This window comes from Antedon bifida, chromosome 2, assembly GCF_963402885.1.
Source record: "Antedon bifida chromosome 2, ecAntBifi1.1, whole genome shotgun sequence".
NCBI classification, from domain to species: Eukaryota; Metazoa; Echinodermata; class Crinoidea; order Comatulida; family Antedonidae; genus Antedon; species Antedon bifida.
In genome coordinates this window covers 36,059,091-36,076,039 of record NC_136227.1, presented here as the reverse complement: position 1 = coordinate 36,076,039, position 16,949 = coordinate 36,059,091, and the positions used below count along the sequence as shown (strand labels likewise).

The window sequence follows — 16,949 nt, the reverse complement described above, 5'->3', positions numbered from 1 at the left end:
TTAGGCCTACGTTATCAAACATTAATGTTAATGTGACACTTTCGTTTATGTAATCTTTTTTTGTTATGAGGTGATCACATGGCGTTAGTTTTTTTTTATGGTGAGAAGAAATTAAAAAATCGCCTCATTAATATTAGTGGATTCTCTCAGCCAGTGAAGTTTCGCCTTGCAACAATTTCGATTCAAAGTTTTCTAGGAAGGAAAAAAAATGACCAACTCTCTTGTGATTCGAAAAGGATAGTAGGTATAACAGTAACAAGGGAATCAATCAAGAATCTTAGCTGAAATATCAACCAGCTTTTAACATTAATTAATCACTAAACGGCAGGAAATAAAGTTGATTTAACTTAGATTTATACATATAAATGTTTATTCCTTTGTGATTGTACTCAAACTAAATTTTCTTTCATTCCTATTTATTTTTTTCCCTGTTTATTTAAAACATTTGATTTCTCAATTGACAAAACACTTTTGACATCTGCCCCGAAACCCATCGAACGCCATGTACAACGGACCCTCTCACAACCATCTCGTTTTGTCCCCTTCTGCTTGGTTTCATCATTTTCTATTTCGTTTACTTTTAGAAATCATGACGCACTGATTCGTGTAATTTGATACGCTATATAGACAACCAAAACAACTGAAATAATAACAATCTAGCTTTCTATTGAAATTATTAAAACTGAATCGACTGTTTTGCTAGCGACGCATTACTTTGCGAGGTAGACACGTGCAGTTGACACCTGTGGAGTGAGTGAGGTTGTAGAGCCACGGGACGACGAGCCGAGTTTGGTTGTTATTGATGAATACGATTTGTTCGCACGTGTCTATTATGACACCTGGAAACACTAGTAGATTGTTAAGGATGACCGTAACCAACAGAGAGAAGGGACGCCAAGGTTTTCTCATCATTAACAGATGGTGCTGGTCGACAGAGATTTTAAAGAAAACAAAAACAGATTTATCATTGTAATCAGCATACCATAATGCGCGCGTTAAAAAGTTGATAATAATTTTACGCACGCGTCAACTTAGTGAGTTTATGCGTGACGTCACCAACAGAGTGCGAAGCTTTCAAAAGTTCCTTTGCGCATATTATTGATTTGTTTAAAATCACTATATTGTTTAAAAATCGCAAATGACATCAAATCAGGATAGAGAGTTTCTTCCCATTACAGCAATTGCTTTTATTAATAATACATCCCTCAAATTTACATATAAATCATAATTTTAATAAGCACCAAATCTAAATGCTTTATTTAGTTGAAATAAACTTTAAAAATAATTAAAAACATTATTTGTAACTTTTTTAATACAGCACAGTAATAAAGCATCATTCTATAAGATACCAATGATAATGATAATATGAATGAAAAATACATGGACAATGATCATTCTCTTTGAAAGAACCGACCTGTCTCCACTCACATGTAAGTAGGCCTACGAGAGACACTTCCTAATAGAAACATTTCAGTTGAAATTACACATTTATACATTTGTTTATACCACTGGAATGTAATAATAATATTTCAATAAAATAGTCAATTTAGAAATATATTTAAAAGTAAATTTTACCAAAAAGAAAAATTGAAACTAAAATAATAATTCATAATATATACTATTTATATATTCATTTTAAAATCATAGACATAATTAACTGCAATATATAAATGCAATATATAATTTCAAATTTAACTTACTTAATTTAGTAAGCAGATTGATTTAGATAATGGTTTTAAATTAGTATACAACATGAAGGTTTATATAACACATTGAGCGTGTGGTGTGTTATGGTAATTATTGATCATACACACTTTTTTAACAAGTCATTTTTGTTATGGCTGCGGAAACATGGCCTATAAGTACAATGTTTATAAATGTGTTTTTTTAGAAGCTTAAGGAGTCTTCCTATGTGTTAATCAGGAACTGTATGTCTTCCCTTGAGGCTGAAATGATAGAAAAACAAAATTCTTAAATTAAATTAAAAGAATAATTGTTAAGTTATTAAAATCCTCAATGATATACTGTCATATTAGAATTAAATAAAAGATAACATAGATTAACATAGGTTATTCTTGCTTTAACAATTGGCTTAAGTTACTATAGAATTTACAAAATAATTGAGAAAAACTGACTAGGAACAAGTAATATAAGTCACCAGTACTAGATTTAAGCAGAGTACCTAAGTTTTAGAAATTACCTTGATATAGATATGAGATGGAATCATTTTACTAACGACATCGTCTGTTATTGTAGGAGCTTGAGGGGTCTTTAAATGTAGTCTAGGGAGCTTCACATACCCTGGTATTAGAGGGTAAAGGTTATACAGTAACGTTTGATCATCTGACGGCAAGATTCTAAAGAACACCTGTGGGAAAGAATATACATATACATATTTATATATGAATCCAAAGGCAAATTAATGAAAATAATGACAATGCTGAGGTTATCAGTGGTTGGATCTTGGGTCTGTGAAATACCCTGGATATGGGTCTGTGAAATACCCTGGATATGGGTATGTGAAATACCCTGGATACAGGCCTGTGAAATACCCTGGATATGGGTCTGTTAAATACCCTGGATATGGGTCTGTGAAATACCCTGGATACGGGTCTGTGAAATACCTGCTTATGTCCTGAGAACATGAAAGCCTCACTGGGATCAATGCTAGCCTCTATGTTTTGTACCATCTCTGTGTGATTAACTATTGTGAACTGAAGGGCTAAAGGAACTCTAACCAGGCCATGTGAAGGAAGATCAGTGTCAATGTGCAAGGGTAGATGCTCTACAGATATGTCAGGAAGTGCCATCTCTGTCTTTACAATAGGCTGGTCCGAATCGTCAGATGCTCTATAAGGTGAAAACAAACATATATATTAACTGCTTCTAAATTATTTTCAATAAGAGTTTAATTAATAACTGATGTAACTGGTTATTAAAGAACTTTCAATTTTTGAAAATTTAGAATTTTATTATTTTTTTATCCTACCTTCTCCATTGTACAGTATACTGTCCAAGGCTGATAGTTGTTTTGGTCTGGTTGCTATTGGTAACAAGGCTCAAGCATTCACATGCTTGTTCATACTTTTTCAATAATACTGAAATCAGTAAATAAGTAGAAATAAACTTGAAATGTTAAGTACTACTAAATACTAATAGTAAGTACAGTACCTATTACGTCTGGAAGCTAACACTAGCTAGATCAGTAAGTAAGCTTGGTAAGTACGGGTTTAAATACCAGGATAGCTGGAGGTTATGGGTTAAATTTACTAAGTATGTTCCTTTCTTCTTTATACTCCGTAACCTTGTCAATATAGGGACAAAAAAGTTAATATAATCAAAGTGATGTAGATATAATCCCATGGGGGTGTAAACGAATGTAATTTTCAAGCAAAGTGAATCCTGTAGATGGAAAACTAAACACTTACTGCCTTTCAACTGTGATTCTACATCTTCATCAGTAAAGTCAACATCAGTAGACTATAAATGGATATGAAATATTTGATGTAAAATAACATGTAGAAAGCAGATGCTATTGAAATATGCTTGATTACAAATTAAAGGGTTTTGTAAATAGTACGTAACAGTTAAAAATGCACAGTTCCTATCTACACTCAATGGAAAAACCTATCAGATGCCTGTTTTAAGATTGACTACAAATCTATGATTAAAATAGAATGGTTAGTAACTATTACTGGTAAAAATAGCTATCTTTTCAAAGAAATTCGATAGAACTATCTTCCCACTAACAGATACTAGTAAATATTGACTTCATATCACTTGTTTCAAACTGTTTTTTATATGAAAGCAGTCTTTAAATACAATATAGAAGACATAATATATTGTTACCAGTGTGAGATGACTATCCACAATCTGCAGTGGCCATGGTGAAGTACATTTAATGTCAGTCATCATTAGGAATGGTTCTCCTGCATAAACACTGCTCACTTCCTCAAACTAAAATAAAACAAAAGTATAGATAAACAAAATTTGTATTACAGTCAACGTAAACCAGAATTGTATTAAGGTCCAAAAGTTTTCAAATTTATTCCTACTACAGTATGTAAAATGCATTCTTTAAGAACAAGAAAAAGTTCATCATCCTGCTCATTTGAGTAAAGTTGCACATGACGAAACCCATAAGAAACAGCAGTCAATTTCATTTTACAGTTCTATAGTTTGCCATTACTAGAATGCTACTAGAATTCATGCATATCTTGTAAGATAGATAGACAGCCCCCACAATATTTAATTGGAAAGTAGTTTTACTGTGTTATAGAAAATGTTAAAATTATAAACAGTAGCAGCTAATCTAATTTTTCTTCAGCACCATACAGGTTGTACAATTCTCTGGTCACTGTAATAGTATAATTCTACTGATTAAAAAGTAGTAGTTTTTATACCTTAGATGACGTTAGCCTGATGGACACATCAAATGGCATGACAGTTTCAAGTTTGACATCTTCATCCTTATAACATACACAACTGACTGCCGATGCTTGCTTCTCCACCTGTGCATCGACGGTATAGGCAACTCGGACAATAATTGACCGAGTGCCAACCTGCAGGCAACGCACGTACAACTGCCGCACAATCTGTTGGTCAGGTGCCAGGTCATCTATGTTTATTCCTTTTAAGCGGGACTTGCATAAGGATGGATTCTGTTCAAAATTTACAATATCTTCACTAACTTGAGCTGAAAGATAATAATAATAATAATAACTCGTTTTTATCTAGCGCCGATAAACAAATAATCGTTCTCCTAGCGCTTTGCATTATGCTGGTAACATTTTAATAAAAAGGATTCTTTAAATAAATGGGTTGTTAAACAGGGATTAAAAATGTTGATGAGCTCCACTGTGTTAAGACTGTCTGAAGTACTAATGTAGTACAAATGTACTATTTTAAAGTAATAGTTTACCATTTATAAACAGAACTTAGTTTAATGAGGAGACTTACTTGTTTGTTCTAACTGGGAATCCTGTCCTTCTTTAAGCCCCATTGTTATACTGCAAGAACAAGGCAAGTATACCACTTAAGTTCTGTCTACACTATCAAACTAGTGTGATTTGCCCAAATATGGTAGTGATATACCTGAATATAGTAGTGGTATGATGTCATCATGCCCATATATGGGCACATCACATTTTTTTTTGTCAGTTTGACAGTGTAGACAGAGCTTTAGACAATTTCCATAACATTGAATATCCACTTTGAGTAAACTTGCACAAGTAAAATAATTATGTCATCGTTACCTTGCATTTCGTATTGTGGTTTTCTCTTTATTTATGATAGTTGCTAGGATGCTGTACGGTTCATTGACAATTGAGGGCGCTGCATGCTCCAACTTTATCTCCATCAGTGGAACCCTTGATGCGATACTATACAAGTTAAAAGAAATGAAATAATAGAAAACAGACCAAATAAATTATATGACATTTTTTTCTTCGCTTAATGTGAAAAATAACTAATGGATGAATTTTAAAAAAAAATGAAATGAAATCTGTCAACTAAGGAAGGCAAGAACAATTTCTTTAGAATATTGGTACCTTTTTTAATTTATCAAAAAAAAAAAAATCTTTAAAATTGTTACCTGGTTGCCTGTTCTATCTTGATAAGATGCCAATCCAGTTCCTCTTCTTTTGGTTCTCCTCTCCGCTTAGAAACACATTCCTGGATGTTAGTGACTGAGGCAGCATCTCCGCCTCCTCCTGACCAATGAAGATGGGCACAACGGTTTGCTTCATCACCAAGAGATAGCAATATAGATACAATCTAAATATTTCAGAATGAATTTAGGCAAAATGTTATTGATAGTTTATGGAGTTTTTAAAAATGGTTATTAAAATAAGGAAGGAAGTCAAACATATTATACTGCAGTTACTCCATTAACTACATTTTGTTTACTCTTTAAACTGCTTATTATGCAATTATTCAGCAAGCTGTTTGAGGTAATCATACACACAATTTATTGCAGTGACTGTCGCGTTAACATTGAAACTAAATCATGCATTTTTGCAGTAAAAAGAATTCTTGTTACTGCAGTAACTGCAGTAGAATTATTATGAAATGAAAAACACCAACCTCTATTTTCTTGCCAACATCTTCTGGGACAGCAATAAACTGGAACGTATAAACCTTCACCTTATTAGGTATGAGGTAAAGATCTCCAGTTGTGTCGCTATCGTGGGGCATGATCGGCTCTCCTATTGGCTGTCCGTCAGTCACAATGCATTGTGGGTTATATATGGGGTTACTAAGTTGGACAGAAAGCTTTGAGAATCGAATTGGGAATTGACACGAAGGTCTGAAATGAATTAAGAAACATTGATGTTTAATGTAACTATCTAATGTGGTAATATGGAACTATCTAATGTGGTAATATGTGCCCTTTAAATGGGTGGCATTTCAATTTCTGTTACTTTGGAAAGAAACTTGTGACACTAGACAAACAGGTTGTGTAAAGATTCTAACAGTTGAATATTGGACCAAATAACATTACCTTATATAGACATTACCTTATATAGACATTCAATGTTATAGGAACATCAGCAGTAAAACGATTTTTACTGAAGCATGCTTTAAATTCAACTGCAAGAAAAAAAATAATTTCATGAGTAAATTCAAAACTCTAAAAAAAATTTTTGTTTTCTTGTTTAAGAATTTAAAAAAAAACCATTTATGTAGTTTAAATGTAGGTTAACATGTTGACCACACATGCATATGTCAAGTTGTTTACATAAGTTTTGCATTAAAATTGTAACTAATAACAGAAACAATAATTTAATAATAGCAGTGCTGCAGTAACTGCAGTAGAAGACACTTACCAAATGGCACAATGTTCTGCATTTCAAGAGTAAAAGTCTTAGGCTGTTCTGCCTTTGTTACATCCCCCTTCCAAAGTCCTTTGGCCTGTTCTACTGCCTCTGACGAGCAGCCTGGCTCTGCTTCTGGTGGTACATTCTAAAAAAAGCAAATAATTTGAGAACTGTCTAACATTTCAAATTCATTAAAAAAAACCTCCAAAAATAGAGAGTTACATTAAACAAAACAAAACCAAAACAATATACAAAACAGAAACAATTCAATGCTTAGAACGCCCTCAATAAGAGTTTCATATAATTATGGTCACATTTATTTAATTACCGTAAGTGCCAATTACTATACAGTATTAAGTAAAGATGAGTATAACTAAAGACTCCCTAAGGTCCTAATAATGATAATTAAAACCTATATGAAATAAGCACACAACTCCCTAAGCCCTGAATACACACCAGTGTGACATATGGGGCTAGGTTTATCTTCTGTTATAGTACTTTAACATACACATTCTAGATTGGAATGACTTACTGACATGACCCTGATTAAGTTCATTTGCACTCTTGTCTTCTCTTCTGGAGAACTCTGTGAATCTGAGCAAACAAAACTAAGAAAAACTCCTTTTAAGATTAGTAGAGCAGTCTAGATTTGTTGTTGCTTGCACTGATTTTTCACCTTGGCCTTTTCCAAAAGTGGTAATTATCCTTGCACGTTCATATTTTCCCCTAACTCTTTTTTAAATGTCAGTCCTCTTTGATATAATTTTTAAATGATTACCCGTTTTATGAATTTATATTTTTTTATGTTTTTATATAATATATATTGTTTATTTCAGCTGATTCAAAAGTTGCAATAAAGTATTTTATCTCTTATCTCTATCTCACCTAATTACTTGTATTACATAATTTATATATACATGTTAAATGGATGGAAAGTTTAATATTTTAAAATAACATCATTACATTTTACACTTTTTCAGACTGAAATAGAAAAAACTATAATAGCACTTCAACAACAAGCAAATCAAGGATACATCGTCCCATTATTTCCAGTGAAATTGTAACATACTCCTCCAAACTGGCAACAAGGTAAGCACACCTGAAAAAAAATAAATAAAATAACAAAATACAGTTACTACTAAATTTGATTTTACTAATTTCCCTACATTGTTTTACATTTAAAACATTTGACTGAATTGCATATGATTTACAGACATTACTGCCTGGTATGTTACGATAAGAACATTATCATGTTTTTGTCAAACCAACCGTTCATCATGTACTATATGATATAGCATTTGTTTTTTCATTATATATAATGATATTTTATTGTATAAGCAAAATTGCATTCAAGAGCTATATACCATAGATCTTACCTGAGAGATGTAACAAGAATAGAGGTAAGTAGCGACCACCAACGCTCACTTCGATAATCCCATGTGACACGACCAAGAAGCCTGAAGAAAGAAAAGTTTACAATAAATGTTTAAACTTAATTATTAAGAAAAATAATGGTAAAACGCAACATTTAAAGCATAGATTATAACAAGAGGTCAAAATAGACACTGTGTGTAACATTAAAATGACAAAAGGTAAATAATTTGTTTGGGGTTGGGGTGGTTACTTACGTAAGTGCTTTGCTGTAATCCTTGGCATGGTAATATTCTTCCCCCATCTGTACCACTACATAAAATAAAAATATGCCTGCTTTGTATCCAATATTTTTAAGTTTCAACTTATAATTTGTTAAAATTTCATTAAAAAAAGTTAAAACCATGCTGAGGAGAATATAAGGGGTGGGTGTTGAGTATGGACTTAAATGTGAGTAAGCTAGTAGGAGCAATTTTTGTACTTACTTAAGAAGCGTTTCATCCTAGCTGACTTGTATTTCTTAAACTGTGCCACTGCACTGCTAAGTAATGGTATAATAATCCACTATATTGAAAAAAAAAATATATTGTGAAACGAAATTATAAGTTTAAACAATTCAATTATTTGATAAAAACTAAGATTTTTCAAAATAACTCCACATACAAATATTGAAAAGGAATATGACCAGCTTAAAGCTCTGTCTACATGATCAAACTTTATGTGACAAAAAAAATGTGATGTGCCCATATATGGACATGATGATGTCAGATCACTACCATATTTGGGCACAGAATTGCTTAAGAACTCACTGAGTGATCAACAAGGAGCTCTTGGTATTGCAGGGCTGTTATGCCTTCCTTCTCCATCTGAGCATCTGGTGGGTCAATGCTCTGGTGACCTTGTCGCCATGGACGCTGACCAAAGAAGTCCAAGTTATTGGCACCCTCGAGGGGATTAGGACTTGGCATGTGTGTTGCATGCTGGGAAAACAAAAAAAATAATAATATTAACGATAATAGGAATAACAATGATAGGTTCAAACTAAATGAGCCAAAAAACACATAGCATACATAACTACACTTACCAGGCAGAGACCTCTACAAAGCTGTTTTCTTGATATTGCATGATTGGATGCTTGCTGATAGTAAAAACCAGGATGTTGTGTTTGTATGGCTGTAAGTCCCATTTTGATGGCTTCATCAAACAACTCCCCAAATATACTGAATCTACAGATGAAAATAACCACCAAAATCAAAACCATATTTTTTATATTTTATGATTGTTTTATGTAAATTGACCCTGGCAGAATATGAATCACATAAGAAATTTCTCTTTATTCTGGTCTTGGAAGAAGTCAAAATTACACTGTAACCTTCTTAATTAATACAGTAATTAAGTACTACTTACTGCTTGGACATCCAATCAGAATTCTCAAAAGCGAGCTCTGGACAACCAACTCGATTCTTAAACAAATCAATGTGTTTTCGGAATTGACTGATCGCATCTAATGGTGCATTGTGGGTGAAGAGTTGCTGACAGATCTAAATTTAAGAAGATTGATATCTAAGCATTTGTAATTTATGTCAACTGCAACTTCATTGGCTCACTCTGTTTTAAATTGAAATAATAAATGTCAGTTTAATACGCCTTCAGGAACTTCAGAATAGATTGTCTACAGTACCAAAGAGCTAGAGGGCAGTAGATTGGAGATTCAAATTATACAATCTAAAGCCCTGTCTACACTATCAAACTTTATGTGACAAAAAAGTGTTATGTGCCTATATATGGACACGATGATGTCATATCACTACCATATTTGGGCACATCACACTTTTTTTGTCAAACTAGTTTGATAGTGTAGACAGAGCTTAACAGGTCCTCGACAGACAGCAGAAACTAGCTAGCAGACCAGCAGTGTGAGTATATCAATCGTATTGTGACAGTTACTTACCTTGTAATTAATGAATCCAGCAATTGTTTTGATTTCAAGCATATTGCTGTCATGTGCCCTTAACTCTGTCAGGTGACCATATGCTGTTTTATATTGCCTGTCAAACAATTTAATCAATTAAAATAAGAAGTTTTTCAGATGAATGTATTGCTTAAAATCAAAAACACATTTTTCTTATATAATCTGTGATATGTCATGTGACTTTAAAAATGAACACTTACTTCAGTGCATTCTGTGCATCTTGTTTTAACTCACTAAAGAATGCAATCTTAAAGGCATGCCTGACAAACAAGAGCTGCAACAAACAAATTAAATGGTTCACACAATTGATCATGTACTTAAAGCATTTTCTTGCAAATGAAATGGTGGACAAAGCTTACTATCTCTGATAACCTCACAATTCAATGTAGTTCAATGTATTTACAATGCAGTTGCAATGTAGTTAGAAAGCAGTTGCAATGTAGTTGCAATGCAGTTGCAATGTAGTTGCAATGCAGTTGCAATGTAGTTGCAATGCAGTTTAAATTTACTTCCCCAGTCCAACCTTCATTGATTGTTGGTGCAAATTTAAATTTTAGGTTGTAATTGTGAAAGATTTTCTGGTTGATCTTCTACTTTAATTGTTTGAATGAAGAGTATGAATACTGTAAATTGACATTATCATACCTGATGAGTGGTTTTATTCAGAAACTCTCTGTGAGCTTTTACTTTGCGTGCCTCCATGTGATAGTAACTCTGTGACAACTCATAAAATGCATTTTCAAGTCTGAAGAAAAAAACACATTATTCCAAACAATGCAAAGGTTACACATCTTCATATTCTTATTCAAAGTTCTGGGCATAAATTATTCTAATGCATTAGTTGTACAAACACTGACCTGACAGTATAGCCAAGAAGATGACCAGTCCATGGAAGAACAAACAGTGACTTGGCCGACAGGTCACATGCTGCGCACAGTGCTGCTGCCCTCTCTGCAGCAACAACATCTTCACCTGTGTAACAGTGAAACACATATTAAACTCTGTCTACACTTTTAAACTAGTTTGACAAAAACAGTGTGATGTGCCCAAATATGGTAGTGATATTCCCAAATATAGTGATATGACATCATCATGTCCATATATGGATTCCTTTCAAGTGCAGCACTTTCTTTGACTGTTTTGAGGTTATTTTACAGCAGTAATTGAAAACAAGTCAAACCTACCTGGAGGAAGAGGCGCATTTTTCTGAATTAGAACAACAGCAACTCTCGTTAACCTTCCTTGTAGACTTGTTCTATCAATAAAATAATTATCGTGCAATTTGTAATCTGTTTGAATTACAGCCAACCTTCTCATTTACAAGGTTTTTATTTTTTTGTTATACTTCCAAATATGGTATTGATATGACATCAACATGTCCATATATGGGCACATTACATTAAATACCTGACAACTTCCACCCTGGTAGCACATTCCATCTGCCGTTCTTTCCATAGATTTTCATCCCAATCCAGGTCATAGAAAAGTACAACCAGAGACGGAACTTCAGACAAGTGCTTTTTCATCCATCCAGATTTTAAGATACCTTTTGGAATGTACCATTCGTAAGACGTTCTTTGCTATAAAGATGAAAATTGTTGAAAATTTAGCTGCAAATATGAAGAGATTAGGAACTTTTTACACCTACTGAGATTATCTTAAGCTTTATATGAGTCAAAGTGAAATAAATAAATCTTCATTTGCCTATTCTATTTTGTAGTTTTATAATTAAGATGAATCTTCAAAGAAATACTTTTAGATTAATAATATAACACTGTATAAATGTACAGGCAGTTTAGAGTGGAACTCTAAATCGCCTGGTCACCTGAAATTGAAGTTAATTATCGGTTAAGATGAGGAAATCTGTGAGAATGAAAAAAAGGACCAGTGCAGTGGTGTAATGGTTTCAATTTTCTTTAGTAATTGTCAAAATCAGTTTCAAGTATAATTTTCAGCTAATTTGATTACTATATTGTCGATTGATTGTGATTCGATTCAAATACTAGGCCTACATAGGCCTTAGGCTAGACAGTTTATTGAATATTATACTTTTTAACTTACTTTTGACCGACACTTGGGGTATTCATGATCTCCAGGCAAAACTTTAAAATTCAGTGGAACTCTTTCTGGCCTTCTTCCGGATACAAACGAATCCCAAATATCTCGATGAATTGCATTGTAAGTTATGTCTAATCCTGTAAGTACAACCAGTCCCATTGGACGGCATGTTAGTTCCGTTGGTAGGCCCCCTGGTCCACGATTTGAGTATCCAGGCAGGGCTGAGGAGCCTGTGATAGATAATGAGCCGGTAGCAGAAGTAGATGGTAGGCTCAATTCCGACGACCCATCGGCCGAGTTCACAGACGTGCCAGATGGAGACAGAGCAGGCTGTGATTGACCTGGGACTGACGTTGGGCCTGCTGGTGGAACACTCATATTTACGACTAGCCTAGGCCTAGCCTTTATTTATAATATTTTAGCAGGAGAAGATCCACTCTAACTAGGCCTACTATACTTCGCTTAATACTACATGAACCTGACTGCAATATCGAAGTTTACACATTTGCAGGAGGGTTAGAAAGCCCAATAATGCAAGAAATAATCTTGTTAGGTTGGGTTCTTCCGCCGTCAAAAAAACACTAAAATCATATATTTTTTGTATATAGCGTACAGAGCCATTATATATAAAGAGTTACGACATTGAAAATTAGAAGCCATTTTTGTGTCAAAGAATTCGCACGCTGAGGGCGCGCGCGTCTCTTTTGTATAGCGTTTTCCTATAGTTCATGCATTATTTTTAGATTTTTTTGTCTATGAAATAAAGCTTATATTCCGTTTTTATTTTAGTAATTAATTTTATTAATGGTATTAATTTGGTAACATAAATATATTGTATCTATAATAACAAAAGAATAAATGCTAGGGCCTACATGCAAGTCAGGATACATCAAAGCATGAACCAATACAAAAAACACACAAATTCACCCCTCTTTTTATACAGTATATGGCTCTCTGTGTGTTTTTGACACAAACTTTCAGAGACTCGTTCATCATTTCATTTGTAATAATTTGCCTTTATTATTTTAATATTGTTCATACCCTATTCAATATATTAACAAATATATCCACGACACTTTATTATTTTATTTAGTCATCAAAACATGCATTATGAATTGAAAATATTACATAATTGTTATTAATAGGACGTAGTTATGGGATGTTTCGTTCCAAAATCAATCAATCGAACTTTATAATGTATTAGCGCACGCGCGCGCAATATTCTTTGCCGCAAGTACTTATGTACGCTGTGCACATCAATATTTCACCGTAAAATGTGCAATTACATTTTTTTAAATATAAGAAAAAGTTTAAAGTATTTTCTTGCTCCTATACTTTACATGCAATAACGGAGACAAGTTTGACACAAATTGATCTGCATATCACGTGACTATAATCCAATGTCGTAACTCTTTATATATATGGCTCTGATAGCGTAATTTTAATAGCGCCCTCTAAAAAATTAATTAGGAAAGATGATCATAAGATTGAAATTGAAATTTTGAAATGCAAAGTAGTCGTCGAAGTGCCACTGTTAAATTTGGATCTTTTACATTAGAAGATTATTATTCTACCGTACCACATTATATTGTATTTTGAAAGATATTCTTTTCGGGGTTTTATGGCAGTCTATTTAATGGAAAAATGAATAAAAATTATAAAACATACATGAATAAAAAACCTTAAAACATTCACTTATTACATATCAAAAAAAGAGCTAGTGGTGCCTATTAATTATATCCACCATGGTGGGAACTGGAGACGACCTAAGTCTGTTCTGTTCTTCAGGACCAGCCATACAATGGTGATTGTTTCCCAAGTGTGAGACATGCAATGCATGCGGCCGTGACGGTTCAACAAAGCAAAATTATGAAATACAAACAGAGCGAGCACACAAAAGCCTACTTACTAATTTTAATATTTCTATAATTTAGAAAACAATTAGAATTATCACCTTTGATAATTATAATGTTAAATTTTAACTATCCAGATGGGAATTTTAGGTTGGGTTTTAAAAATCTCGACTTCATATGCTTCAATTTCGAAGATCTGCTTAAAACATATTTATTAATTTATTTATTCTACCATAAACTTTTACTCACAACATATTAGTAGGCCTACAATACAATATCTTGCATGAAACGGATATTTAAAAATACACTATAATGTGTAACGGTAGAATTATAATTCTAATGTAAAAGATTAACAAAATAAAAATCGAACAGTGTTGTGTGACGATCGCGAATGACTAACAATACCATCTTTCCCACAGCACATGTGCACACTCATTTGCATAACAAACGCACGGCATACCAAACTACGATGAGATAAAATTAATTCTCTTCTAAAAACGTAACGTTACATTAAAATAAATTGAGGGCGCTAAACATAAAATTTAAACCATCAAAGCAGTTGGGGAGAGCCAAAAAAAAAGATGGTAAATGTGCTCTCCCTGCCTCAGCACTAAGGCCCTGCCACAGCCTTTTGGGGTCGTTTCCACCACATCACCAGATGCATTGATGTTGTCGCCTCATGATGTGTGGTGGAAAGGGGGACGTATGATCTGTGAACCCCAAACACAGTGGCTCGCATAGCCTTAACTCTATTCCACCGACCAGCGTGGGAATCGAACCCACGACATACGTGTGTTAACACGACGCTCAGACGACTGAGCTAACTGATCATTTTGGTTTTTACAAGGTTAATAGGATATTAATGACGTAATGATGAATTACGTAATACACGTATAAATAGACTATTATCAGCTGTTCCGTCATGTACTTTGTGGATTAACGGGTAATGCCCAGTTTTGAGTACTATCGGCTGGGGTTCGAACCTCGACGGATATTTTTTTTATGAATATTGGTTTTTTTTAAAGAGAGATTTGTGACACTGTATTGTCGAACATGTATGGTACCATACCGGTAGGTATTCAAATATGCTTAATCGATGTAAAATACTTTTAAAATAATAATTCATCAAAAATCTAAAAATGATATTTATGACGTAATGATGAATTACGTTATACACGTATAAATAGACTATTATCAGCTTTTTATTCATGTATACTTTGTGGCGTAACTGGTAATGCTGCTCAGTTTTGTGTACTATCAGCTCTCTCGAGATTGGGTTCGAACCTCTACGGATACATATTTTTTATTTAATGGAAAATGTTTTTTTTTCTATTGTGAAAGAGAGATATTTAGAGGGTTGAAAATGTCAGGACTAAGCATGAAATAATGGACCGTTTTTAAAATCAGAAACATATTCATTTTTCCATTAAATAGACTACCATAAAACCTTTCCTCTAAAACTGTGCTCCTTCATGTTTTAGTACTCTTAAGTGCGCTTCTTTTCAACGGATATGCTTCTTTTCCACATGGGGTTCTTTTCGAGATTACTTTTGCAAATTAATGGAGAGAAGCTGTATAGGTTTCCGCTCGTAAAATTGTTTCTTTACATTATTTGAATTTCTAATAAAGATTAACAAAATCAAAATTTAACAGTGTGGCGTGTTGACCGTTATCTTGCACAATACACCTGCACAAACTCATTTGCATAACAACGGCGGAGGCGGTCATTATAATATAACACACGTGAGAATGTGTGTATACGCTTAAACCTACTCATACAGAAATTGTGTATAAATATACAATTATTACAGGTTTCAGATGATGTATTATTTCTTAGAATGACTTCCAAGGAATTGTAATAAAAGTTTTTACGAGATAACAAACCAGATGAAATTCTTCCAACATTTGAGATAACAAAAGATGAGAATTGATGAATTATTATTTAAAAGTATTTTTACATCGATTAAGCATGTTTGAATACCTACCGGTATGGTACCATACATGTTCGACAATACAGTGTCACAAATCTCTCTTAAAAAAAAACAAACAATATTCATAAAAAAAAAAATATCCGTCGAGGTTCGAACCCCAGCCGATAGTACTCAAAACTGGGCATTACCCGTTAATCCACAAAGTACATGACGGAACAGCTGATAATAGTCTATTTATACGCGTATTACGTAATTCATCATTACGTCATTAATATCCTATTAACCTTGTAAAACCCAAAATGATCAGTTAGCTCAGTCGTCTGAGCGTCGTGTTAACACACGTATGTCGTGGGTTCGATTCCCACGCTGGTCGGTGGAATAGAGTTAAGGCTATGCGAGCCACTGTGTTTGGGGTTCACAGATCATACGTCCCCCTTTCCACCACACATCATGAGGCGACAACATCAATGCATCTGGTGATGTGGTGGAAACGACCCCAAAAGGCTGTGGCAGGGCCTTAGTGCTGAGGCAGGGAGAGCACATTTACCATCTTTTTTTTTTGGCTCTCCCCAACTGCTTTGATGGTTTAAATTTTATGTTTAGCGCCCTCAATTTATTTTAATGTAACGTTACGTGTTTAGAAGAGAATTAATTTTATCTCATCGTAGTTTGGTATGCCGTGCGTTTGTTATGCAAATGAGTGTGCACATGTGCTGTGGGAAAGATGGTATTGTTAGTCATTCGCGATCAACACACAACAATGTTCAATCATGTATCCAAAGTAACAAGGAAGGACAAGTTGGACAAGACAAAAAATGAAGACAAAACAAAAATATTGGTAAAGTAATTTTATTTTTGTTTTTATTTGTTCATGACGTTGTTGGCATAAAATTAAAATTTACAATATTGGGAAATAGCATTGGTTTTGCATTTTGTGCAACAAATA

At 33.6% G+C, this 16,949-nt stretch overlaps 1 protein-coding gene across 1 annotated transcript; it reads right to left on the bottom strand.

Annotated features, from left to right (window-relative positions):
- Positions 1 to 1,172: 1,172 nt before the first annotated feature.
- LOC144834906 (trafficking protein particle complex subunit 11-like) lies at positions 1,173 to 12,783 on the bottom strand. Its single transcript, XM_078689890.1, has 28 exons — positions 12,223 to 12,783; positions 11,569 to 11,741; positions 11,346 to 11,416; positions 11,019 to 11,133; positions 10,807 to 10,906; positions 10,362 to 10,435; positions 10,141 to 10,237; positions 9,597 to 9,730; positions 9,274 to 9,415; positions 8,999 to 9,169; positions 8,675 to 8,753; positions 8,447 to 8,501; positions 8,195 to 8,275; positions 7,853 to 7,917; positions 7,351 to 7,412; positions 6,828 to 6,963; positions 6,519 to 6,591; positions 6,085 to 6,307; positions 5,594 to 5,775; positions 5,256 to 5,381; positions 4,960 to 5,009; positions 4,404 to 4,696; positions 3,850 to 3,957; positions 3,429 to 3,480; positions 2,990 to 3,098; positions 2,625 to 2,850; positions 2,201 to 2,368; positions 1,173 to 1,946 (listed from the first exon to the last, which is right to left on the bottom strand). The coding sequence occupies exons 1-28, from the start codon at positions 12,595 to 12,597 to the stop codon at positions 1,920 to 1,922; spliced, it is 3,567 nt and encodes a 1,188-aa protein (XP_078546016.1). The 5' UTR covers positions 12,598 to 12,783; the 3' UTR covers positions 1,173 to 1,919.
- Positions 12,784 to 16,949: the final 4,166 nt, after the last annotated feature.

Excerpts from the sequence above, each read along its gene's own strand:
- LOC144834906 (XM_078689890.1), bottom strand. The coding sequence starts at position 12,597 with ATGAGTGTTCCACCAGCAGGCCCAACGTCAGTCCCAGGTCAATCACAG. Across the intron at positions 5,382-5,593 it reads AAGATAGAACAGGCAACCAG|TATCGCATCAAGGGTTCCAC; the intron begins GTAACAATTTTA and ends TAACTTGTATAG. Across the intron at positions 2,851-2,989 it reads TATACTGTACAATGGAGAAG|AGCATCTGACGATTCGGACC; the intron begins GTAGGATAAAAA and ends TTCACCTTATAG.